A 26650-nucleotide genomic window follows, 5' to 3' on the forward strand; every position below is an offset into this window, starting at 1 on the left:
CCAATTACTATGGATGTTCTTGTTATTGTCGTTGTTCTTATTGTTATAACTGGTATTGTTATTATTTTCAGTATTATTATCAGCAGTATTACAACAATACCATCATATGTATCACGGGACGTCCTTAGAATGTATCGCTTTTGCGTTGTGAAATCGACGGCTGCGGGTCGCCTGCTAGCCAGAACGACGTCGCGTTGCTTCAAGATACAACAGGAATCAATATTGCGCTATTTATCACTGTGTTGACAGATTAGGTACGCACCAAAGAGAGAACTAAATAGTAATCGTTTGTTTCTAGAAGGATACTGGAATACTCATAAGTGGTTCTCCTTGTGCCTGGAAGAACACGGCGATGATGCATGATGTTCTTGTACTAATGAGATATGGATAATGTACAAGTTATTATCTTGTCTTTGCTGTACAGTTAGCTGACCCTATCAGTATAAGGCCGTTGGCACTATATCCATCCGTATAGTCGACGTTGGTGTGAGAAAGGAAAATTAGATGGCAGTGAGCAGAAGGTTTCCGCAGTTCATTTGTGACACCCACAATCGTAATAAAACGCTTAATGAACGACATTGATATTAAGGTAAGTCATGTTATGTAAAGACGATTTTAATAAAAAAAAAAAAAAATAGTCGGTAAACTTTTCAACAGCGCCACTCATGAAGCATGTTCTCTGAAATGTATGTATATACATTTAAAAAGCATGTATCCTAATCAAATTTAAAATAATATATAATTTAAATTTTTACTATACCTTCATCTTTGGCATTTCCAATACTTCATTCAATGGACTTATTGATGATGACGACACCTCAGATCTGGGAATCATTTTTCCCGGGCAATAGCTCTACTTTTCCACTGCACAAAAAGCATTTTTCATCTGAGCACTGAAATTTCCAACAATTTGCTTTTCAAACACGTAGAAGCAGCTAGTCATCATTAAATAAAGTGTACAAGATGAACATCTTGTGATTGTCCTCTTGACGGTCTACATATGCGCATCTTTCTCGACTTATTCGCCAATGAAGCTTGTCCTTCACTCAGAGCGATTTCGTCCTATTCAATTGTTTTGGCAAGCGTAATCTCGTAAATGGGTTTGCCGAAATGTCACTAGAATTTCTGTTGATTGGTCACTTGTTAAGAGCCTTATTTGTCGTCATCGGATTCTTGCGTTGTACGACATATAAAAATTACCCATTATAGCATATCATAGACTCACGCTGCTAGACGCGTTCGGCAGTATCGCATCTAGAATGAAACTTACAGCATGTAATGCTAAATCAGGTGACCGGTTAAAGTAGGAAAACCTAAACACGGACGGCATAAGGACTCGGCAAAGGCATGCTTACCCTTTTACTCTACACCAGCGGCCCTTTTGCTCTGTTGCATATTAGGCATATCCACTAACATACTTTGGCATATTAACTTGTTGAATTAACATCCGGCTAACATGTTGTGACCGACAATAAAAAAATATGTAAGATTGGCATGGCCACAGAAGTGGGGCACGCCCTTATGAGGGTACGAGCGAGTGACTCAATCAATTGATAGCGGTCAAAATCCCAGAATTTACGATATCCGTTCCCAGCTATATCTGCTCGTATATAAACATGTATCCTGTAGGCGTTTTCGGGCTTGAAGGAAAATTTGTCGCAGAACGAGCTGAGCCAATCGATTGAGGACGGCTTCAATGAAATTACAAGCCGCAGCCGTACTTATCATCAATAAGCTTCTACTAAACTCTTTCTTTTAAATCATGCAGGACGCCTTTCTGATGTTTACGCTATTCGGTCTATAATGTTCAAGTTTCATTTATCTGAGGCATCATACCGTCCGCGTCTAGATTGCCTCAGTTTAACCGGCCGCTTGACGCGGCAATAAATATTGTTAGCAATAAAGAAAAAAAAAAAAGCCTTTTTTCTAGAAGTGACGCCGCCGAACGTCCACAGTAACGTCAACCTATGATGTGCTGTAATGGGTAATTTCTCCTTGCGTGTGCAAATATACAGCAACATCGTGGGTACGTCCGGGCTGTTCATTATCTCACCAGTTTTTGTCTATGCCGTGTTTTGTTATCTCTATACCGTGCGGAACTGTCTAAATCTGCCATCGGCCTAAGGTCTTCATCTACGCAATTTGGATATGTCTATCGCCTGTGCCCACTCTGGACGCATGGAGTGAGGGTCGCTCCACTCCTAATGTCGGTAATAGTCCGCGGCGCAGAAACACGTGAGAATTACACGGTTACAACCTGAACGAGAATACAAGGGTAGTCACAGACGGTACCAGTAAGCAGTAACAGTAAATCGTCCCACCGGATTCTCGAATGTTTTTTCGGCCTGTTCAACTTCTGCTCAGCCGGCCACAAGGAATGTTTTAGTGGATGGCATCGCAATGAGCCCGTATCAGCATCATGATACGCCGTACCGAAATAGTGCGTACACAACAAAAATACGTATATGGAATAGAGCAACGGTTTTTTCGATGTATCACTTCGTTTCGATTGCCGTTGCCGTCATAGTTATCGTCATCTCTGACGACAGCGGCGACTCTTTTGGCTGTCGTTGTTGCTATTGTTGTTGTTGTTGTCATAGCAGCTTTTCTTGAATCGTCATGATCCACCGTCTGGCTTCATTCGTTGGGTTGAGACTACGGGACTTTTGCCCACAGCAGATATGTCCAGAATTGTCCAGACGGTGCGTACGTCGCATCACATGCGAGTAATCGGACGATGTCAATGGCAAAAGCAGTAGAATAGAAGCATGGACACCGAACTACTCTTGAACACGCACTGAAGACTCTCGTGCGCTTCTGTTACAGACGATACAAGTGTGTGCGCGAGTCTGTGCCATTGAACGCGTCATCTACACAAATACTACTTAAGCTACGACGGCGGCTTGCTAAGTACAGCTGCTGCCCACGCTCTTGGCGCCCTCGGCAGCCGACGCAGGACTTTGTCGAGAATTCGAATGTGAGCAAAGCGCGCACGATTTCGTATGCAGGCGTCTGCCAACAATGAATGTCGCCAAATATGAATAGTAGAGAACACCCGCGCGCCTGTTTGCTAACTGGTCAATTCATAATCGACAAACGATCGTCCATGCTTTTTGGGGTGCTGTTGCGAAACGCAGAACAGAACTAGCTCAGTGCAATCATGGAGTGTAGACCGTAGCCGCGCAGCACCGATCTATATAATTTGCTACACTCCGCAGCGTCGTCAGCGCAGTCCCGTAGTGATGTAATACGGTTGTTGCGTTTTACGGAATAACGTGTCGTGTGCTGGTGATGACAACGAACTAGCTTGCGGGAAATATACGTATGTATAGCGTGGCCTAGATGCGTGTTCACGTGGAAAGCAGCGGGCACAATCATTAGGGTTGTGGCGGTAGATCGAAGTATACTCTAAGCTTGAATGTTTCTTCGCGTTAAGAAACGACTTTTGTCACCACATGTGGGTCGGTATGGCATGGGGTTGGGAAGCAATCCTAATCACAGTAATAAGAACAATAGCAACGATAATAACAACATTAGCGCTATGCTACCGCGGGCCACATTTCGAAAAAAATCTTAACAATTTTAGGACACGTACTAATCAACTTAAAGGCCAAAGCAAAACATTGGATTTTATGAGGAACACTTTGTTGTGTTACCGTTGATATACGGCGGTGAAATCGATTTTGTTTGTTATTTAGCCGTTGGTGTAAGTAACGAAATGATATTCTGTCGCCGTTTGGATGAGCAGTATATGAAGATTACTGCGTAGAATTTTATATGTATCTAGCATGTGTCTGTTTGTACTACGTTCTGTATTAACGATTGGTCTCTTCCGCCTGTACAAATACAAAATGATCCAATGCAAAAACAGTTAGACCTGAAAAAATGATATCGTACCCTGTGGTCCAACACAGGAAAGATGACTCACTCATCTTCTTTCCTTATTGGGCCATTCACAGCCTATGTAAATCAATACGTTTTAATGGAACGCAAAAGCAGACGCTAAACCAACATCCTTTACTCGTCGTACAATGTTTACAGTGTTTTGGAACACCGCAGCTTTTTTTCGTTTCGCAGGTTTTTCGTTATGTACGTAGGTGACAAAGTATTTAAGTGGCTCTATCTGACAGATGCGCTGCCATGACCAGTTGCTTAAACAATCGATGCAAACATTTACCATGGCGCACTACAGGCTTCTCATAATTTTCGTCGCTCGTAACATTCAGCTATCATACTACTGCTATTGGTGCCGACTTCGAAGGTGTATACGAGCAACATCAGAAGACTCTTCTGCTATCACCACTGTATTTTGCTGGTCCACAGAAGCATCGGATAGAACAGCTGTTGACATGGCGTCATAACGCCCCATTACCACACGTTCTCAATCAGCACGTCTCCTATGAAGATATGTATAAGCAGAATGCATCTAGAGGACACAGACATGCCCATCCAATACACTACATTGTTACGGCTACCAATCGGCAAGAATTCACGTTCGTGAGTCTTAACCTCGCTATATTTTTAAATTTTTCCCTTAAAAGACTACTCTGAGAAATAACACCTGCGCCAGCAACTTTTGGGGCTCAAACACGATCTATTGTGGAAGCTTCCTTCGATTGCAAAGAGGCAGAGAGAGAAAGCCTAGGGGGCTCGTCAGCGAGAAGTGTTCTTGTCAGACGATCGACGACGATTTATCTTCGAGTCTCTGATATTTATAACCCTAAATTGCCATTATTATTCATACTTTACCGTCCCACGACGTAATCGCTATCGTGCATTCACGGGCAGATCCAATGCTCCACTTGGTCGATGGCTCCGAAAGTACTATTACTACCACCGTTATTATTATCTGTGATTTCGATTTTCGACTGTGAGGGCAAAGCGAAAAAACGAGGGAAAAAGACATGCAGCGCAGGGACACGAAGAGAGCATTTTAGGACAAGGAAATTTCTTAGCAACCCGGGATCATTATTTGACGCGGCCCTGCCATAATGCTTTTATTCAATATATAGATTTTATCTGAAAGCATATGTTGTTCCAACGATGAGGGACGGCGATGGGTTAGTTGTTCGGCCTAGTACGCAAGTGATCTTAGGACACCAAAAGGGTGATGGAAGGATCGCGTTCAATTTCCTCAATTCCGAACAGCCTGTTCTGTATTTCGCGCACTTTATAAGTGGCTAATACAAATAAGGTGACGTACAACTTGATGACATTATTTAACTCGTATGTTCAGAGTACTAAATATCTCATTTAGGCTTTTCGTTTTTCTATGTTTAACTATGAAAAATGCGAGATAGTTTCTGGTAAAGATAGATTATTAGCAAGCGGCCCATGTCCAAAATGGTTTCGACACACTATCTAAGTGGTTGATGAAGACCTATAATGACGACATTGATGATGATGATGATTAGATGAAGTAAACTTGCCCACTATTGGCATCAAAGGATCTGTTTGTTTAGAACATTGCTGTCAAGCTTGAGCGTATCATACACACAAATGATTTCAGTATAGCGCGTATAGTGGCAGTATAATGGTTCATCAATTGACTAGTCGTGTTGATCACTCGGGGCTACTCTGCTAACGCGAGCAAATCTTCTCATAGTCTATAGAGCCATAAGATCTATGGCAATTTTGTATGCTTTTTAAAGTCTTTTTTTTCCAGCAACAATTAATAGTTGACGAAAAACGCTCGCTGCAAAAACATATGCGACAGCATTTGTGATTCAGTCTGTAAAGGACTCGGATACAACCTGCGTTAAAAAGTAAGCAGTCCGCTTGATAAGCACGAGCGCCGTGGCGGCTGCATTTGCGTGAGCGTTCTCTGCCCGATGTTTTTTCATTGATGAAAACACTTTTAGAACGAACTGATGATGACCTGTCTTCATCAATTTTCGTCAGTCATCCTCGCTAATAGGTTTCGTAACGATTCTGGGATCTGAAGTGAGAATTATAGGCTCTTATATAATCTGCTCACTCATCATATTGTAACTGTATGGAACTGAACTTTATCATGGTTTGTTACGATGACAGTTTGTCTCGGCGTATGGCTTTTCTTAGCCAGCTATAGTCTACACGTAACATAATTTGATAGATGCAAACTATCGAAGATTTTACGCACGCCTGCCAACTCGCTTATCAAAAAAATGGTTACCACTCGCCAGCGTATGGATGGGAAGGGCCATGACTGGAATGGTCATTTTTTTTTTTGTGCAATGTTATGTTTTCAATCGGTACAGACCTCAGAGCATTTCTGATCAGTAAAAAGTCAGCGAATGACTGCTCCTCTGATAATTATGCCACGCTCATGTGCAATCGGACGGAAGGATTACTAGATCCAACATCTAGTTTTTCCAACGCGATCCAATATGGTTGGCGCTAAGCAGTAGAAGTACGAACTTCCCGAGAGCTCGACACAGCCTCCTCGACGGGAAAGCGAAAACGTATGAAGTAAATAAACTAACCGTTATAATTATTACGCTTCCTGTATTTGTTTCCTTCCTTTTGAATACTGTACACCAAAACGGCACGTATCGGTCTATATATACCTATATTATTCATGCATAAACTGACGCATATGACTTATTTCAAAGCACGACTATATATTATTGCGTCGACTATGGTCATCTTTTCTCCCTTCTTCTTTCCGGCTAGGCCTATTTCGTGATGAGGCGCGAAATTGAAGTGCGCCACAGCTGAAAGGTGTACGGACACGGATTTTGTGCCCATCATTCCCCTGTGCTTAACTGCGCTTGGTTTTACTGCATGTTTCTAGGAATACCATTAGGGTATCTGTGCTTGCAACGCTAGCCGTTACCAGTTCGACTTCTTGAAGTGTTACGGCGATTGACGCACGCGAGCAAGTAGCGAATGAAAAGAAAGGTTTAAAGAAGAATGCTTTTGTTTGCTCTGAATGCAAATTCGAAATGAAAACCCAAAAGTAAGGCAAGGGTTGAAGCAACCTGGGGGGGGGGGGGGGGATTATGGACTATGATGGCAAAAGCACACAATACGTGTAAACCCCCATATATTTTTACGGATGTTGATATGATGTGATATCGGATGTGGTACGGAACCACTGGTCTCGTGATGTTCAATGCCGGCGGACCTGCAAGGTTTCGCTTCTGATAAGCTGTATTGTACTACATAGGAAACTGAATGCGTTCGTTTTCAATCGGCTCATTACCAGGCTCTGGAAGTGTCTCCTTTGTAGCTATATGTCTTGTTGTAATCAAAACCAAGCAAACTACGTTTAGAGATTCATTTAGGATCATACGTTTAGATCACAACTTACAAAGTAATTGATAGGAAGATGTATACGCCCTATTCAATAGAGGCGACATTTAGTATTGCAAAAACATCTAAAATCAAAACAGTTATTACATACGTGTCGTCGAGTGAATAATGTTTAGTTTGGTATGAATTTGTGACGTTTTCAACGATGATAATAATAATAATAATAAAAGCAATGACTACAAAAGAAGATATGATTGCCCTAAGGTTACAAACAGAATCTGGAAAAAATTTTGATGGCATCACCAGGCCACTTGAGTGCCAGCAGTAATAATATCTATTGTCTCTTAGCTATCCCGCTGTGCGTACGCGACATCCATAAATGGGTAAAAGAAGTTGTCAAACGTGACCATACAACTTCTGTGGACAGCAGCAAATCATCACTTACACTTACATAGTGGCGTAAACGCTACGCAGATCTTCGCATCCATTTTAATATATAATTGGTCGATGAAACTATCAACAATGTATATATAGCATCCAAAACGTTGCATGTTTCCATGTCTTCGGATGCTCAGCGTTTTCTGTCGGAAATCGATACGTTAATGCAAGACAATGCTCAACATTTCGGCACAGATTACTGCCGGGTGGTCGCACCTGTTCGTAAAAGTCAATTGTGCCTAAGAAGGTGAAGTCTACAGTAATAAGCCAAAACTACATATACTCATTATATATATATATATATATATATATAATGAGTACCAGTCACAACACAGAAATCAGTTCTCACCAGTCCTCACATCGATCTATTCACCAGCCCCCCGGACATCGGATGTGTGGAATGCAAATGAATCGATAATAGAAAAAAAGAGATCATCTATGAACGAAACATAGCAAATCATCGTGTGACAAAGAGTACTTAGCTGGCTATAATTTTTTCAAACCTATCAAAACGACTCAGTGAGACAACATTAAAAATTGCAGGAATCGATACGCTTTTGTAGCTTTCTTTACGGCCTCTTTTACATGTCTTTTCGTGGGTCCGCTTTTCGGCCCAGGGGCGCTTTCCAGCTGTGAGTAGATTATGAACTATACATATTATATAAGTGTTTTTGAGTAAAATACGCGCTTGTCATTGTATTTTTTACCATATAGTGGTCGAGGCCGTGGCAAGTGCCGCCCTTACACCATATAGAAAGGTTTCCTCCTTAAAAGAAGCAACAATTTGGTTTGCGGTGCTCGCGATTTTGTTACTGCCAAATTGGGTGTCAAGCCGGGGCGGTTTGTTACGTGGCATTGGTTGAGATCTGCCCAAAATTCTCTCGAGTAGAGCGTTGGTTTTTTTGGCAGCGGATAGAGTGGCGTACAATATCGCGCTATCTACAATTGACACAAGCGCAAGTGACGAAGAGACAATTTCTGTTACGCAAATCTGTGGGCGATGTGTACGGCCGGCTGGCTGACCACCCTGACGTAGTCCTAACAAAAATAAAGAGAACCCCGTCGAAGAAGCAGGATTGCGTGTGAGGACATCGACGGCAAACGTATATGCTGGCGTGTCGGCTCGAAGACGACAGACTGCAACCGGCGATGCTGTTCGGCCTGTCTCAAACGTATGCGTCCTAAACGAGATAAAAAGGGCGAAGCGGACCAAAGCCGCGATAGAGCTTTACTAGCTTGAAATTTAGCTTTTTATTATGCTTGTTGCATTTCGTGGTCCGCTGATTGAAGATAAAACGAAGCAAACCATTGCCGCGTCGAGTAGCTCCTCTTCGAGCTGACCGTTTCAGCAATACAGTCCTCTTCTATTCTATATACAAACAAAGGGTGTAAGAAGTACACTTCATGTCTGCCAGTGATGATGTTTCAAACAGTTTTCTTCTGCGTATCGATAAAAGCGTCATTTTTGATTATGTTTAATACTCTTATGGTGGTAGCAGGAACAGTGGACCCAAGCAAGAGACGGAGATCAGCTAAACCTTACCGTACAACCTATTTGTTCGTGCTAGTTTACTTATATTATTAATTTCTTCTGCATTCTACAACAAAAGATAACAATTCATGATGGATCACAGTTCACTCAGATTATTCAAATATTTCTATTTATCCCTCTGGGTCAGGCTGTTTAACCAAATACGCATTGTCTTCTTTTCGATATTGACACCCCATTGTTGGGAGCACTAACGATTTTAAAACGGACGGATATTCATTGATTCTCGAAATTTTCCCGCTACAGAAAAAAATCATTGCTGATAAAATATGGTTATTATCAGTTGCTGCACTGTTTGCTCGTGGTTACCTCAGACATGGGTCAGAAAATCCACCTTGAAGCACCATCCTTATTTTCATAGTTTAAAAGTATATTTAAATTAGTCATTAAACCTTTGCCGATTGTTAACCGCGACAATAGTGTAAACAGCTCTGCCTCGAACGTCACTGGCCGTCAGACTCTCTGCTTATTGTGTACACAATGCAGCCAAAAAAAAAACACTAAAAAAAACTGTTCGATGTGTTGATCCTGTCGAACGCACATGCAAGGCCTAGCAAGATAATTACATCGTGTTGTGACTCTAAATGTCGCAGGAAGGGCAACAACAATGACGTCAGCCACGACAGTAATGTTAACAGCACGTCATCGATTGTTTACATACATCCTACTTAATGCAGACATTTGCCCTTCTGATTTAGCAGAACTTTAAGTACACCAGCGGCACTAATAGCAGCAGCCCGACACAAAGCACCAGCTATGAAATGTCTGCTCGACATCTCTCAATTGCATGAAACTACAGTCTTTATAGACGAAGTGTGGGTGGACACAGCCTTCCAGCTTCACTGCCGTTTTGAAATCGTCGTCGCTGTAATTGTGCCAGCAGAAACGGCCGTGGTGACTGCTCCAGACAATTGTGGTGTTTCCTTGAGGGTGCCCCTCGTTAACTTCCAGTCCGCTGTGCCTTTACCTGTCCATTCACTAGAGCCATCACTGGCTTGGCGGACGATAAAGCCTACGGGACTGTTAGGCCCCTCGACTAATTCCATTTCCGTGCCACCTCTGCCGCTGACCCTCTAATAGAAACAACAGCTACCGCGCGCTGCCATACGAACGCTGGCGCATCCCTTCAGTTTTCATTACCTAACTTGTACTAGCTTGCATACAGATATGCACGATTTTATCAAACACATTTATACATTTGCTAGTTTTTGAAAACTATAAATATATAGTACCTTAAAGCGATTCAAAGATAAAATGAGCGAAGATAATTTCGATATAAGCTACGATCCTTATATTAGTCGCTCGTCTTCGATCTTGGTAGTTGTAGTCTCGCACTGAGTTTTCTGGTGTTCCAATCAAATTGCCAGTTAAGCCTGAACGATATATAGACATAGTCATCACAGTCTTCATAGTGCTAGGGCATCTGTCTCGTTTGAATAGACAAATTCACAATTATATATCTGTACGCCTGTGCGCGAATCCGTAATATCAGATTGGAACAAAACTCCCACGCGGCACTCCATTCCTCTGGTTTATCGGGGACAGATGGTTGGATTAGAGGTAAACGATAGCAATTATCTCTCCTCGTAACAATACGATAGCTGTCGCAAAAACCGCGTTGTCAAATAAGCATTAGCTTCAATAGTAAGGAACAGGACGTACACGTTTTACAACGTTCGTACCCGAGCCTAAGGACTTCGAATTTCGAAGTCTGATTACGTGTATTCTTACTTTGCTTACCTCTGACGAGCTACGGCGACCGAAAGGCCGTATTCGAAATGAGAATTGACCAATTATCTAAAAAGCTTATTTCATAACAATAGTCTCTGTGGCTTGTTCCTTGTTCTTATCTTGCGCTAAGTTTAAATCATATAGCTAAGTGTACTCTTTGAAAATGTTTAGTTAATATATTTCCTTCAGAAAGTTAAGCCTAAAATAACATAAATATCGGTTTAAACCAGCGAAGCTGACTCAATCGAGAGCAGTACTTCAATGGAGTGCACTGTAGTCAAATACGACCTCAGTAGCCATCGAAGTGAACAAAATAGAAAATTCACCGTCACTTCGAATCCTAACTAATATAAAGATAGGCAGCACCAGGATGTTATCTATGTTTTAGTTTGATCGATAGCTAACAATAGCACAATTTAGCTATAATAATAAGCATCTATTTGAAGATGTCCATTATCCGTAGTAAATAAATACCCCTGCTGGTGCAGCTGCCAATCGCTTGTTTCCCTTCAACGAAATTTCAGAAAATAATTATAATAACCGCCATCAGATCTCGGTGCCAAGTGAATCGCACCGCCGTTTTCGATCACGTCAATGGACGTACGACTGCTGCTGTTTACGAGAACTACAACTACAACTGTTTATAAGGTTCGTTAATATTCGTCCATGATAAACATCTCCTAGTGGGTGGCATATTTGCCCGGTAGCCTTTACGATATGGAGTTGTCTAGGCTAGGTTGGGAGCCAGCTGTCTGACGGATTGCCTAAAAGCGATACCGGACATTAAATTCGAAACAGAGAGACATGACAAACATGAATGGCAGTACAGGAAGTTTACCGAGCTGAACACTCTCAATGGGTTCCTGCAATCGGAAGAGCGTAGACGGGGGGCTATAGTGGCAGTCTCTTTTTTCTCACGCACAAAACGACGGTGTCGTTCTCCCTTTCGGTGAGCGTAACAAATAACGATAGAATGGAATGTGATTCAGTTCAATCATTATAGAAAAACATAAGCCAGGCATCGCTGAGACTCAATATGCAACGGCGGTTGTGAGAATTCAACTTTATACGCTACACTAACTGTGGGCGCTGACCTGATGTGCTCTGCCCTATCCTGCTCTGGTAAAAATGAACGGCCGGGTATGTCGCCTTGTTCCTTTCGGAGTCTCTGTTCTAGGTGGCCTTGAAAGCAATCGACGTCTGACGATCGACAAATATCTTCAACAAATCTCGCAATTGATGTTCTCCGATCACGCGCAGTTCTATCCTGGCCAATTTTCGCCATCTTTGCCGTATAAAGACGGCGTCAAAGGCGTCCAGTACGTGGTAGCGTATTTGCACTTGCCGGAAGCAGCAGAAGCAGATCTCCGAATTTGCCAACAAAACAACCACCACGCATTCGTGTACAGCAGCAGCAGCAGCAGCAGCATTAGAGCTAGCAACAGAAAATGACAACAACAACAACGACGACGACGAAGAGCATCAAGAAAATAGCGATATGTCAACAAACACACACACGCACGCGCGTCAGTGCATGGAGCTGCCGAAGACAAAGTAAGGAGCTGTCAACACGTGTAGTAGACGTTAGGTTCAATCGAAGACAAAGCAACAATGATATCTCGAGAAGGCATCGTTTACAATGCAGTGATTGCAGTAAATGTGAGAGTGTTACTTCTCAGGCCGCTAAGCTTGTCGCCTGCTAGGGCAGCTATAACTAAGCCAGTCATTCTCGTACTGTAGCCTTAATCGTTCAACCAAAGCCAACAAGACTTCACTCATATGTAACGAATCATTATTACAGACTACCTCTACATTGTAGCGAGCAGCGGTGACCGTTCCTGGTCTAACTACGTTACGTCACTGCGACTGATGTACCGATCTGGCTTGTTCCACCTTTTTCGTGATTTAGCGGCTATGTGATATACATCAAATAACGTGTATCGCATCTATATGAGCATTACTGGCGCACTGTGGCGCCGCCTATGAGGCGAGCAGTCGTGACATCTTTCAGAGTACATGCGAATCGACGCCATCTTACACCCGTCAATAAATTTCACTATTACTATCATTATCGTTATTAATGTTTGTTATCAATGACAAAGCAAGGGATGAAAGTAACGAGAACGCACGCTGCGACGGGCGCACCGATCGTAAACAAATCAACCGATGAAAGCCGTACGCGTATCGATGTGCTTGAACGCAGCCGGTAGCTATCGAAGTTATTTGTGAATCATTACCATTTTTTGCGGAACTACTCGCTAAAGTTACTGATCAATGTTCGAACGAGAAAACATCTAGACAGTGTTAGGTTAAACAGTAATTCAATTACTCGTAGTATATTCGGATTGTCGTTTTTAATGGCTAAGAGGCCACTGAATGAATTCGACGAAAACACAAACAACAATAAGAACACAGCTGTTTTTGCGAAATTGCCTCTTGCAAAAACTAGAAAATTTACGAGGTTTTAATCGAGGTGCCGCTTTGGCAATCGCAGCCGACATATTTGAGTATAAAGTAAGCCTATTTAAATACAAACACTGAATAAAGTACATACTGCGAACAGCAGATTGGAAAAAAATGAACCAACTCACAAACTGCTCTATATCCCGAGCAGACCTCTGTTCAAGAGTCCTCGGTGCAAATTTGCCTCTGCAGTTGCTCAGCCTTGGCTGCTTTGTAGACACCTGGTACCTTCTAAGCCGCTACATATAAATACATTCGAATCTGTGAAATAACGCTCAAGTCAATTGTACCTTACCATTTCCCGCGTCTTATTCTCTGGCTATCTAGTCTGTCAAAAACTTCGCCTGAGGCAAGACGAGCACATTACCATCTTCTCATTTCCTAAACTGTCCAACTGCAACATGAAATTGGCTTCGAGTTTATACCATCGGTATGGCACATCACTTCCCCAATTATTTCCTTGCTTCCTTCGTCCATTCGGAAAAAGCGTAACCTGCAGACCCTCCCCAAAAATAGAGTAGTCCTGAGTTTTGAACGTAACAGTTCAGGACTACTTGATCTCCTTCCAATTCACTTAGGCTTCTTCGATCCTTGCATTGAGGATCTTGCGAGGCACGACTAAGCGATATCATGTATCTATGTATGTACATGCTAAATTCACGTCTTCCAAGAATGATAGCCCGCTCTGTACATAACGTCTCACCAACAATAAGTACTGTGGTTAGCCAGGAGCTACAGCTGCAGCTTTTCCAGCAAGGACCCACAGCACAGGAGCTGGCACAGTTTTTGCTGATTCGTGATTTTTCTGATCTGCATTTTAAGCACAAATAGTCATAATCGCATAGTCCACTCGAGAGCTCCATACAAATAAGACACCATCCATATACCACCTCACACAATATCACTATGGACGTTCATATATTTCATCAAGGTCTTGTCATCTTCTTTTTTGTGTCCCATTAATTCAGCAGGCTGGCAGGCAGGCAGGCAGGTAGACAGGCAGGCAATGGACTAGTGACAGCTTATAGACTTTGCTACAAACTCGAGCACTCGGATGAGGAGCATTTACTGCATTTCAGAGGAGAAAAAACTTCGACTGGAGGCAACGAAAACAAGCGGCCGGCGCAAACGAATCCAGACCCCATCATGACCACTAGGAAAAATAGCTTGATAGATTCAATTGCAGTACGTGCACGTCAATCTGACATCGATGCCCGATGCAATTATTCCCTTAAGATGATTTCTTTGCGGTAGAGCTTCGTATCTCAGGCATCAGTACTAGCGAATGCGAAACGACCATACGAGAATAGCACGATCTCCACGTGTCACTGCTTTATGCCAGCCGATCGCTGTTCCTGTCGTGTCTTGTGAGAGGTCAGACGGAAACGACAGCTAGGAGTTTCTGCGATCTTGGCGTGCTCCTTGTTCAACGTATTGGGCATGACCAAAGCGTAACTGGTCTAGACTCGTTCATCACAATCGTCGAACTGATAACGACCTTTGTCTAACAACTTTTTCAAAATAACACACGTTTCACGTAGAATAAATGCTTGTCTCCTCTACCATTTCGATATTTCCCACGCAACACCTTCGAGCGGCCGTGTTATATTTGCAGAACTCATATAAGCAAATAATTGCTCTCTCGAACGTATCAAGAAAGATGCAAGTAATTTAACTTAGTTAGATGGCAAGAAATAAAAGCAAATACAGATCAATCAAAGACAAAACAGTAAATTATCGTTGCCAAAAAAAAAACTTAGAGCAAGCAAATAACCCTATGCTTTCGTTTCGTCTTTCTGTAACGTTTCTTTGCGCGTTACATAGTTTCGTCACAGATTTTCAACTGAGGAATCGATATCTACTCGTTCAGATTAGAGCTTCAGACAGCTCCATCTCGCGATGCCGCACTCACCTCAACCGTCGCGCCACTTAAACAGCCAGACACAACCAACCCAAAGCCGATCTGGCCTGTGGTTGGGTCTCCTGGGCAATGGCGCGGGGGCAACTGGATCGCTACTCCATACCGGCGTTGTTAGTCCACGGCGGACGCGACCGTGCAATTCGATGCGGCGACTGCATCGATCGTAGTGGCAGCAGCAGCAACGGCAGATTCTGTTCGTTGCTGCGCGTAGCAGCCACGGTGGCTCAGACCGCCGTGAGTTGCTGGCATCGGCGAAGCCCTCGCCCCCTCATGCGCCGTAGGGCAGAATGTTAACTCGCGCGCGAATTCACTCACCCAATCCAATCCAATGGTATAGACCAGAGCAAGAAGGCCGAGTCAGCCAGGGCCGAAGCGAACCGTACTCAGCAAAATGAACAGCGACCAGTTTCTTGCAAGCGGCCACGTCTGCGTATGGTAGACATGTATCGTTGGCGATACTGCAATTCCGGCCAGCTACTGCTCGATCTGACCGCTGCAAAAGATAGGAGTATACCGGGGTGGGTGAAGGCTTACCGTTACAAGCGAACTTATACAAATGAGAATAGTATGTGTGCATACTTTATTCGGTATCTTCGTGACCAACTCGAGTTCACATGACCGTCATGGCCAACCAAAGGAATTGACAGTGCATCTTGTCAATGGTATACGAAGGATGGATATTTTAGACCTCAAAGATCTAACTGCTCTTAAAGGAATATGGCGTGACAATACACCGTGAGGTTCTTGATATACTAGACTATAGCTCACGTTACGACGGGCGTTAGTTCTGCTAAAACGCTATATATGCGCTCTCTATATAACTTCTTCACAGTCGCTCGTAATTTCAGGCGGCCGAGCTATTTCGGAACGACGATACGCTTAAGCATAATTAAAAAACTATGCTAGATAACCAAAAACGCTGAGTCAACAAATAAAATGCACTGTTTTTCTCTCCGAGTTGTACGTTAACGTAGCGGAGCTAGTTTCGAAAGGTCACGCACCTGTCGAATTACCTCTATGTTGAGCTACATTCATATATATATATATATATATATATATATGGCCTTTATCCCTGACTGTTTGCCTTAATGCCCCGCTGAGCGACTTATCTAAATTCGACTTCATTTGAGTCTATACGATCATTTTACAATACAAAATATAAACATAACTTGTCCAGTTCGTCTCTTTTAGCGAAGATCAGCCCAAAATATCGAGTCTTCCGCTGGGTTATGTATACCTATAGAATTATTCGTTTTACGATGGAGCAAATAACCGTCATTGTTTTAAGCCGAAACGAGCAAGCGGCGGAAATGGACATTTCTTTTCTTGTTTAAGCACCTTTAGTCCGACAGGAACAAACTGAAGGAAGTAGCACCGAAATGAGAAATCACGGATAATCATATTGTGATGAGCTGTGTTCATTTCATTTTGATGCGGTATGACTGGTCAAAAATGTCATCATGAATAGCATGCTATGTCTTCAGGTATCACAAATCAAAAACTAAACAAAGAAAACATGCATTCTAAAAACTTATTACCTATCTTTATAGAATTCGTGAAGAACTTGATACAGAGGTAGAAGTTTCCGGTCGGTTACTAAACCGGAAACTTTTACCTCTTTCTGCTGCTTTCAGCACGTAAACGGACAATTAACATATGGCTACGGATCAATCTGTATCAGGTGTGTAATTGTGGTGTGACCTTTCATGTGCGTACTAGAAAGCTACGAACATGCAACTAGACATAATTGCTATGCATGAGTGGTTCATAATCTGGGTTGCAGTAACCCAGTGGGGATATAGTGGGATATATATAAGTGACCTATATCTCAGCATTTTCAGTTGACTATAGAAACCAGCTCTTGGAAAAAAAAATGGCCTGAAGCCAACTTTTTTTGAAAACCAGAATTTGCTTCATAAGCGTGGACCGTCGGAGGGGTGGTTGTCTCACGTAAAGTTAACTGTACCACACGCTTCAATCGAAAGTAGCTAAACAAAGTCGTTCCCCGTTACATATATACACTATTGCAGCTCTATCTATTTCTCAGCATCATAGCCCAAATTACGTTGTTCTCTAACGTTCTCATGATCATCTATTTACTTGCTATTATCGATTAAGAAAGCGTTTCATACTCCATGCTCGAAGCGTCTTCACTGTTGTCTTCTTCGGAGACTTTAAGTTTGTTTAGCATATCTAGCGGATCTACTCGCCAGAACGCTGAGCCTAACATCTGACAGGGTTCCATAGAGGAACGCATATATTCACTCATTTATAAAGTAAGATAGGTAGCGGTAACTAACACACAAAGTGTCGTCATCATGATTCGATAGACCGCTCAAGACTGCAGGCGACATTTGTTCTTCTCGAAGCTAGCCATGAGTCACCGTCGCGTCCTACTAGTATACAGTAGCAGCTTATGCAAACGTAAACGTTTTATGGCAAGCATCCGTCATTCATTGCAATTGATTCAGAGGTAACGGCGACGACAAACTAACGAAAAATCAGATGCGGCCGCGCATGTGAGTCTCTGATCATACAGCTGCTGTTCCTGCGTCGACGGAGGCTACCAATGCAGACGTTACTACGAGTAAAATGCTCATGCTATGAAGCCAGTGTGCCGTTTCACTTCACGTTGGTCCGTCTGCTGCTTATTCGTACTGGGACGCTAATGCTGCGGGAGCTCGTTCGTACAATTCCAGTCACTTCGACCAACTCCATTGGCAGCATACGCTGCCAGACGATCGTCGCGTGGGTTTGCGAACCAAGGACAGCAGTGTAGGGTTGCTTGTATATAGCGTGTACAACAATGGATACATAGACGCAGCTTATACGGCCAACCGTTGAACATCAGAGCAGCGCGCGCACGGAGTTCTGATCGCGTTGGGACTGGGAATATGGCGCGCCGTAGAGCCACAACGATAACAATATTGCGACGCTTATTTACGGTGGCGATAGCAAAAATGACGACGAATCAAAGCATAATAATCGAAATCATAGTAGCGCTGAATACAACGGAAAAATAGGAGTTAGACATTTTCTCGTTGATTTGTTCGGTTATTGCAATATATATTGTTTTTTTCTTTTAGTAAAATTCGACAATTTTTGCGTCTGCACGAGATGTATATACATGCAAAGCGTTTATATTCAAGGATCCTATCAGAGTAGAATTTTCTCATCTTATGCGTAGAATAGTAAACATCTGCCAAAGATAAGATCAGTTTCGAGTAAGGTTAAGCTATTTAGCCTACATAAGCCTCAATCAAACGTATACCAAACGCATCGCATCTTTCATTCCTCATAGTGTAACTATCTCATCTTTCGAATTCTTCCACTGGCGACTGCCGGGTATTGGCATAAGCTAAATGTCAGCTTCTATGATCAGTTATTGAGGTGACCTTGGCGTGTCGCTACCGGATCTGAGCTACCGACGCTGAATTAAATCATACCGGATATTAGAGCAGATACATGTGTTCGTACCAACGTCGGTTGTTCACTGGGAGGAATAAATGTAGAAGGCGGACCAACGGAAACAAAGGACGTAATAGGCCCATCCTGTGGACATTTCGGTCGTTCGACACCAAGTCCTACATATTCTGCTTTGCAAAGAGCCCCACAGAAAAAGTCCAAAAGCATAACGTCGCATGGGTGATACAGCCGTATTACGCGTGCTCCGCGGGAAATCATGGCTTCAGGACGCTTTTTTTTAAATATTTTTTATTTATTTAGGTGTTTTACATGCACAATAGTAGGTGGCACTATTTTGGTGAAACCTCGCACCCTGTAGATTATACTCATCTGGTTTGGATGACAGAAGGTCTTTTGGGATGTTTTATTAACAGCTAGGTTAACCACCAGTGAAACTTGTAAGATTTCATCAATAAAAAACCACCTAAGACAAATTGCAGATCAAATAATCATATGGTGCTAACTCTTACTAGGACCGGCTTTTTTTTTTACAAGTCCAGTTAGCTATGCGAATCAACTGAAAAAATTAATTTTCCTAGGGCAAAAATAACATCGTAGTCAAGCAACTTTTTGGTCCATGCAGCAAACGTACGATACTGTCCATGGTCTGTAAGCTTCAGGTACTCAATTAGCTGATGACTTTCACGCGGACACTTCGTGAACGCCTAGGACACTGAGTATCAGATACGAACACAGACTTCGCGCAAGAGTTGCAAATATAATGGAAAAAATGCAGTTTCCCTATCATGCAAACCGGAGACAACCAGTTTTGTATGAAAAAAGAGCAATAAATTCAGTCCTCTGACTTATGGCATTGATTGAACAGCAGAGCTCTACACCGGCTCTTGTGCCGGCGACCTAACTGTTAACTGATGAACGTAGGTAGGTTGATACATGACGCATAAAAGACTGCCAATTACAAATGATTTTATTACAGGTTGGTATATAATGGTAAGAAAATGGGCACGAACGACGCCACAGGTTATATGGATAAGAACCATAGTCAGTACAACTGTGACAGAATTAGATTTTTACTAGAATTACAGAAAAATAGTTAATAGACCAGTGAAAATGCCGTAGACCGAATGTATCCTATCAATTCCCTACACATACAGGATCGTATTACCTGAACATATTGTCCGGTAGAAACGTTACTGAGTAATTTCCTTGTTATACTACAGGAGATGTACCTTAAGAATTAAATATTTCTCCCAGCATACGTCCGTTATCTTGCAGTCACTAAATTATTTCAGAGGCGTTCATTCACAATATTTTATAAGTACTAATATGATTGTCCGGCATGCAGAAGGCCTTGATGCAAGACTTTTTGTATAAAGTGTACATAGGATTTTTGCAGTTAAGTACTAAACATGCTACATAGATAGCCATCATCTTAAATCCTCCTCTACACAAAACTAACCTCGGATCGGAGTCTAAACACACTGACACGTAAACGGGTACACGCAGGTCAAAAGACAAATATGGCGTGCAGTGCACAGACAGACTTCGTCGCTAGGATAATAGAAAACACTTGTTAACTGTGAACCGTGGTCGTAATTGACCAACAAAAGGATGCTTCCTGTCACGGTGCGTCTTTGACTCATGTTGTCTTAAAACTTAATTTACCTTTTCGTCACATTTCTTCCAGCACAATTTCATCCAGATTACGTAACGCTGTATAACAATGTGGAAAATTTTGTCTCGATTTAAATAAAGGGTAATGAGCTATATTACCTGCTCCTGTCGACTTTACGGATACATACAGATGTAGACTAACATCACAAAGGAGCTTAACGCTCATGTAATGGTTAGCGCTTGATGCAGCAACTGGACATGACAGACTCGATCCTGAAAACCTCCTTCGAGCGTTGAGAATAATATATGTGATATTGTCAAAGCTTCATTTGCTTGCATCGGTAAGGATCCTACCTACATCTTTATAGTACATATCTGTGCGGTAGGATCGGTTTTGTCCCATTAACTGGCTTTACGGATTAAGGTTCTACTTGATAAATGGCATTGTCGTTCACAGAAGGATTCAACGCAATGTTCGTAGGCGTGACCTAAACCTCCAACAATACTACCAGGTTATCAGTAAGCGATATATTACCGACAACCAACTGCAACGCTACATGATCTAGGCAAAGATACTTTTAAGAGAGAAGACTATACAAGAATTTAATATAAAGCTCAGTGAAGGTGAAGCTCATTGACAATTGGCATCACCTTCTGCCTTATCGTGGTTAAGTTCTATCGAATCTAAGAAAGTTAATCGAATATAAGTAGCTGCAGCATTGTACAAGCAATACGATGAAATTCACCAAAATTTTACGCTGTAATATGAAAACGTTTTCCATGGACAGAAAGATAATCTTATAAAGCTGTAAAACATACTTGGAGACCGAAAAAAAAACGAAAAAAATGGGCTCAGTTCTGGACTCACATGCAAATGGACAACACACACTAGTTCCGTAATATCATGAAACATAAGTGAAAACTAATAGATCGAATAATTCTTAATGTATAACCGAGTCTTGATAATCGTATTATTATCTAGCATGAATTCCGATGATTTGAATCTTTTTGGCGTCAAACCCACGCAGCACGTTCTTCTAAGTAAGCGACTAAGTCGTTGCATTACAGAACAAATACTTATTTGAGAAAAACGCGATTTAAAAAGGCTTGTTTTGTTTGATTACAAATTTTAATCGTGACTCTTAAAGTAGATCTCCAGATTAATCCATGGAAGCAGGTTTTGTTTAATGGTAAAAAAGTCCGTCTGTATAAAAAGACTGGGACCTCTCATTGAGAATTATATACAGTTTTTTCAAACTTCGGTTTAGAAGTAATTCTCTTTTCCTCATTTACATATAGTGTAACGCTAATTTTAGAAGATAAGCAAAATATTTCAATTCTAATAAGGTATTTTAGACTTGATCAAACTTTTTGACGTTATATTATTGTGATGCTTATTATTTATGTTTTATTATTACGTATTTTTTTTATAATTTTTATTATTATGTACTTTTTTCAAACTACAACCAGTAGCCCTCTGACGATGAAAAGGCTATACCTCCTGTCAGTCTTATTAATAATGAAACCAGAGAATTGGCTTTCACCAAGACACGCGATTACGTTAAAAAGGAATACAGCTTAGATTTATTTTTCAATTCTCTGTGCTTTCGCGACTGAATGCATTTTTCCAAAACATGTGTCTGCTTCACAGTATAAACAGATGGCGATGAAGTGGATTGCCCGGTACATAAATACATAAACAAGAGGCAATTCGAACTGCTCTTTCTGCCAATCCGAGAAACCAATATAGTGAGCTGATTGAAGTTACTGATGTTTGGATCGGGGGCCTGTTCCTTCCCTGAATTCAAAACTAATGTGAGAATCCGGCAGTCAAACGCGGTAGTTATGCGCAGAAAAAGCCCTATCTCACACTGACTGGCAAAACTATCGAACTAAAAACACCGGCGATATGGCTATACTAAATTTTAGTGAAATCTGGCGTTAAGGCGCAAAAAGGTTTTACTTACAGGCGGTTACTGTAGCTAGAACGTTCGCCGATGTTATATACTTGACGGCCCTAAAAACAAATGCAGTAGTAAGTACTTCACATGTTGTTTTATGCTTCGCTAGCTAACTCTTAAGCGCTTTTATATGCAATACATTTATGGTCATGCCCTAGACCAAAATCAACGAGTTTAATATATAAACAAATTAAGGTTATTGAACTTATATTGTTGTGTTATGAGTCGCTCAACAAAATTAGCTAGACTGTATTTGTAATTGAATTCAGCAAAAATTTACCATATTTGTTGTATATCACTCCGTATATATGCCGTTCCTTTACTTAATCACAGCTGTCATGAAACATGTACCATTGGCCGGGCGAAACAGACATGTATATATATATTCGACGTATTTCTATTCATCATATTCTTTCAGGAAGGTGTTGATAGCAATTTATAATGTCGCACGACGGAGACAAAGAGGTCGACTGTTCTAACGCCAGCCGTGGGGTTTGGCTAGTAAAGGTTGGCAGCAACTTTATGTGTACTTAAATTACTTAAAATTATTTCTTGCATAGAAAATATGTTTTAAGCGTTTTTATTGTGAAAAACGAAAGCATCAAAAAATGGTGCAGTTCCAAACGCAGTAATAATATTTAGTTTGAACAGGCACATAGACGTGGTCGAAGAAATGTCAACGTAAAAAACAGCAAAAATATGCAAAATAGTGGTAAAAAAATAAATTAAAAACACTAACTTGGTTACTCATACTAGATTTAAAATGTGGGCGTCTTGCTCCCTCTGATCGTGCGCGCTGATTCTATAGCATTTATCCTTTTGGGGATATGATGAACTTGTGGGAGAACAAGTAGCTAAGGCTCTTTCCTTTATTTTACATCCAGGTTCCTAAATACATAGCTGAAAAATGGGAGAAAGCGACTCCAATGTCCGAGGCCGGCCGAATATCGATTTCGAAGCTGGCTACCGGCAAAACTGATATTTCGTTCCGTCTCTCAAACGTCACAGCTGACGAGAAGATTCCGAGTGAACACAAGTTCGTTATCTCCAATATCCAGTCCCAAACGCTAGCGGTATACTCGCAGCCGAAGGCAGTAAACGAAGACGGGGTGGAATGTGGCAGTGGCAAGATCTGTGTTGAGGGATCTGTCGTGCAAAAGGGTAAGGCAAGCTAATATTGTTATGTAAACTAAATTGCATAATAGTAAAACTCACCGATATGAATGTCTTTCTCATTAGTGTTTTTTTCTTAAACAATCTTTTTCTTAAAGTCAGGGCACTACGCAAAGAAAATTTTGACAGATCTGACATGAGAAATCCTAGAAAAACAACATTAACACCTGGCATCTTCATTAAACCTAAAACGTTGTTGTACCTAGGTTCGGACTAAAAGCATGATGTAGCTACAAGTGAACGGTGAGACAGATATTTGTTGTCTAAGCGCTACTTTAACATGGCAATAGATATGGGAGCAGGAGCTTATTTTGACGTTAAGATTCCACGTGATATATCCTATTAATGTAAGTACAAAAGAATCTAATTCGAACTGATAATAATGATGATGTAATGACATCAAAATAATGTTATGCTCAGGCGAATGTCGTCCAATTGGTAGCGATATCAATTATATGAATTTAAAACGACAGAAGATTCTGGACGCAGCTCAGCCCAAAAGAACTGTAATCGGCCTGGATCGTGCGGTTAACAGCTTCAAGCCGGTTGCTCGTCACAATTATCAGGTATCTTTTCACTCAAAGCTAGTAGGTCATATACTTTCAACAAACAGAGTGGCTCATAGTGACCGTTTAATGCCTTCTCTGTATTTTATATTAGAAGAAATCAGTTTACTTATTAATTGTTTACGAAATTATTTTATTATTACGTTTTCTGAAGAGCTAAGTCTCGATTTAATAAACGCTGTGTGTTCGCAGGTGGAGTACGAAGCTCGAAAGAAGACCGAAGGCAAAAAAGCACGTGGAGATCGTGATCAAGTTCTCGAGATGATCTTTGCTGCATTCGAAAAGCATCAATACTATAACATTAAAGTAAGACCACTAAATCATGATACGAAAAATAGGACGACAGCAGCATGCAACCGTGACTATCCCACATATTATATTTACGTGCCCTTTAGTAGATTTAACAACCTTCTGAGTTAATGAAGCAGATGTAGCTCCTCATGATGTAAATGCACGGGGAAGTATAAAAGATTAGTATAGGTCTTTTATGAGAATAACTGAAAGGAATATAGCGACTCCAAATAGACCTCGTATTTATTCAGTTGGACAGATGCGTTTAACATGTTTTTGTAGATTGATTATCTATTCAAACTCTTAAATCTGGTTATTTTTACATAAATTTTATTTTAATGCTTGCAGGATTTGGAACGTATCACGAAACAGCCTGCACCGTTCTTAAAGGAGCTGCTCAAAGAAGTGTGCAATTATAACGCCAAGAATCCGCACCGAAACTTGTGGGAACTCAAGCCCGAATACCGTCATTATAAGGTAGGTAGGCTATGATGAATTAGCATTTTTAGCAACATTTTAGCAAACATCCCAGCACTTTTTTAATGCTATGTGTAATTAATGTCATACTTTATATTACTCCATGATTGACTGTGGTAACCTTACCAAATCCAATTACCATGCTATAATAAGCAAAGTGATGATAGTCAAGGTCTGTGTAGTGTAAGGTGTAGTAAAATACGAGAGCGAAGGAAAAAATAACTTACATTCTGTACTGATAGCTGTGAATTATATCCATAACGCTTTAGCCAGTTTGACGCTTCCAAATAATATTTGTTTATATTCTATGTTTTTTTTCTGAACGCTATTTGTTGTATATTTTCATTGTTTGCCACTTTCTAGGAGGATGAAGAAAAGAAAAAGGACGGTTCTAAGGATTCGAAAGATTCGAAGGAAGCCAAAGCAAGCTCCTAAACGTTCGGTAGACGTATACACAAATCGGGTTGCCAACTAAGGATTTAATGAGTCGTTATGTGGCGATGTTTCCTGCTAAAATAAAGTTACTTCATTTACTAACGTTCATCAACCATCACAATCTGGTGTAGATAAAGCAGTCCCTGTTGAATTAGGTATCTGTAACAGCTATACCGATGATATATTGTGCATACAAACAATTAGTCAATTGTAAATTATATTGCATCTTTGGGACTCTAGGTCTCCTGCTGCCACGTCAGCTGCGCGCCTTCAAGACCATAAAGTTTGCCATGTGTGGCACGCACTATGGCCAGCAGGATATGTACAGACGTTATATTGGGTCATGCTACAATCACACAAAAAGTATGTCCAGAATATTTGGATCTAATCCTTATTAGGAGCATCATTTTTATAAGATCATGGTACCACTAAAATATGAAGTACTTTTGTTCAAGAATAATTTTCAGTGGAACGCTTATCGTATTTATATCGTTATAATCTTTACGATCTAGCAAATTCTTTACAATAGATGAATACAGGATGAAAGATTTTTTTTTAATCAAAAGCTACTTTGTTTATCAAAGTCACTCTATCCTAAAATAAATCAGTCTATCCGTCAATTAAGTATGTGTATCATTGTTCGGTTCAGTTACCACTCCCTCCGAATCAATGCAGTTCTCCAAGAGTGGGGCTACTTTTTGCCCTCATGTCGTAATAATTGGCTAGAAATCTGCTAGAACTGCTATAGATAAGCCCATGCCTGTACATTACCCTATAGTAATGTGTGTTGTGTCTGCATGTGATAAGCATATAACACGATACGTACATTTTAACGTGCGTAACTTTAGCAAGCCAGGCAATTACCTGAGTCAAACGTTGAGTAGGTAGACAAAGCTTGTTTTATTTTTTCTTTCTTCATTACAGTTTAATTAATTTAACCTGGTATATCAATCGCAACGGACGTTGCCGAAACCAGTAACATTCTTCGGTGAAAGAGAGAGATACAGGATGTCAATGTGTAATTCAATAGTGTTCAAACCTAATAAAGGGTATATACTCTGCAAATATTAATTACTTACGGTTTATTATTTCTAATATTTTTGGCGATTTTCATTGTTTTAAAGATTAAAGAACAAAGGAAAAAAATGTCGCTGCTATGGTTTTTTTAATATTTAATAATAAGGTAACTGTCTCTGTTGCGTTGGTAATCACGGCACTCTTTTTACGTAACATTACGTAGCATATTAATAAACCAACCCATGAAATTTAAATAATATAATAATAGTAGTAAAAGTCTGCCTGTAAAGGTAAGGCATTTTTATAGCTTATTTGGTCCTTATCTCCTCGTTAGGTTTCTTGCCGCTCACTA

The 26650-nt window shown here is 41.0% G+C and overlaps 2 protein-coding genes across 7 annotated transcripts in view; one reads left to right on the forward strand and one right to left on the reverse strand.

Moving 5' to 3' along the window:
- The window catches only part of LOC111267716 (uncharacterized), a 43452-nt gene extending 27955 nt beyond the window's left edge, over nucleotides 1-15497 (reverse strand). For 4 of the 5 annotated variants that reach the window (XM_022846147.2, XM_086971414.1, XM_086971411.1 and 1 more), the window contains exon 1: nucleotides 15330-15497. The gene's annotated coding sequence lies outside the window, so the exon portion shown is untranslated. Of the gene's footprint in view, nucleotides 1-13712; nucleotides 15019-15329 lie in introns of those variants that run through there. The other variant, XM_086971413.1, reaches the window with a different exon arrangement.
- On the forward strand, nucleotides 358-26352 carry TfIIFbeta (transcription factor TFIIFbeta). 2 transcript variants are annotated; one of them, XR_015313932.1, is made up of 10 exons: nucleotides 358-589; nucleotides 22030-22413; nucleotides 22758-22846; nucleotides 23224-23500; nucleotides 23933-24078; nucleotides 24271-24384; nucleotides 24718-24846; nucleotides 25210-25288; nucleotides 25522-25644; nucleotides 26206-26352. XR_015313932.1 is itself a non-coding variant. In XM_022846149.2 (9 exons), exons 3-8 carry the CDS (start codon nucleotides 22781-22783, stop codon nucleotides 25279-25281), a joined length of 804 nt encoding a protein of 267 aa, XP_022701884.1. In that variant the 5' UTR covers nucleotides 358-589; nucleotides 22030-22413; nucleotides 22758-22780; the 3' UTR covers nucleotides 25282-25288; nucleotides 25522-26352. The 2 variants fall into 2 exon arrangements, 1 of the variants encoding a protein (XP_022701884.1); XM_022846149.2 differs by having other exon boundaries at nucleotides 25522-26352.
- The last annotated feature ends 298 nt before the right edge of the window (nucleotides 26353-26650 follow it).

The sequence above is a fragment of the Varroa jacobsoni genome, unplaced genomic scaffold (genome assembly GCF_002532875.2).
Source record: "Varroa jacobsoni isolate VJ856 unplaced genomic scaffold, vjacob_1.0 scaffold_1214, whole genome shotgun sequence".
NCBI lineage: Eukaryota > Metazoa > Arthropoda > Arachnida > Mesostigmata > Varroidae > Varroa > Varroa jacobsoni.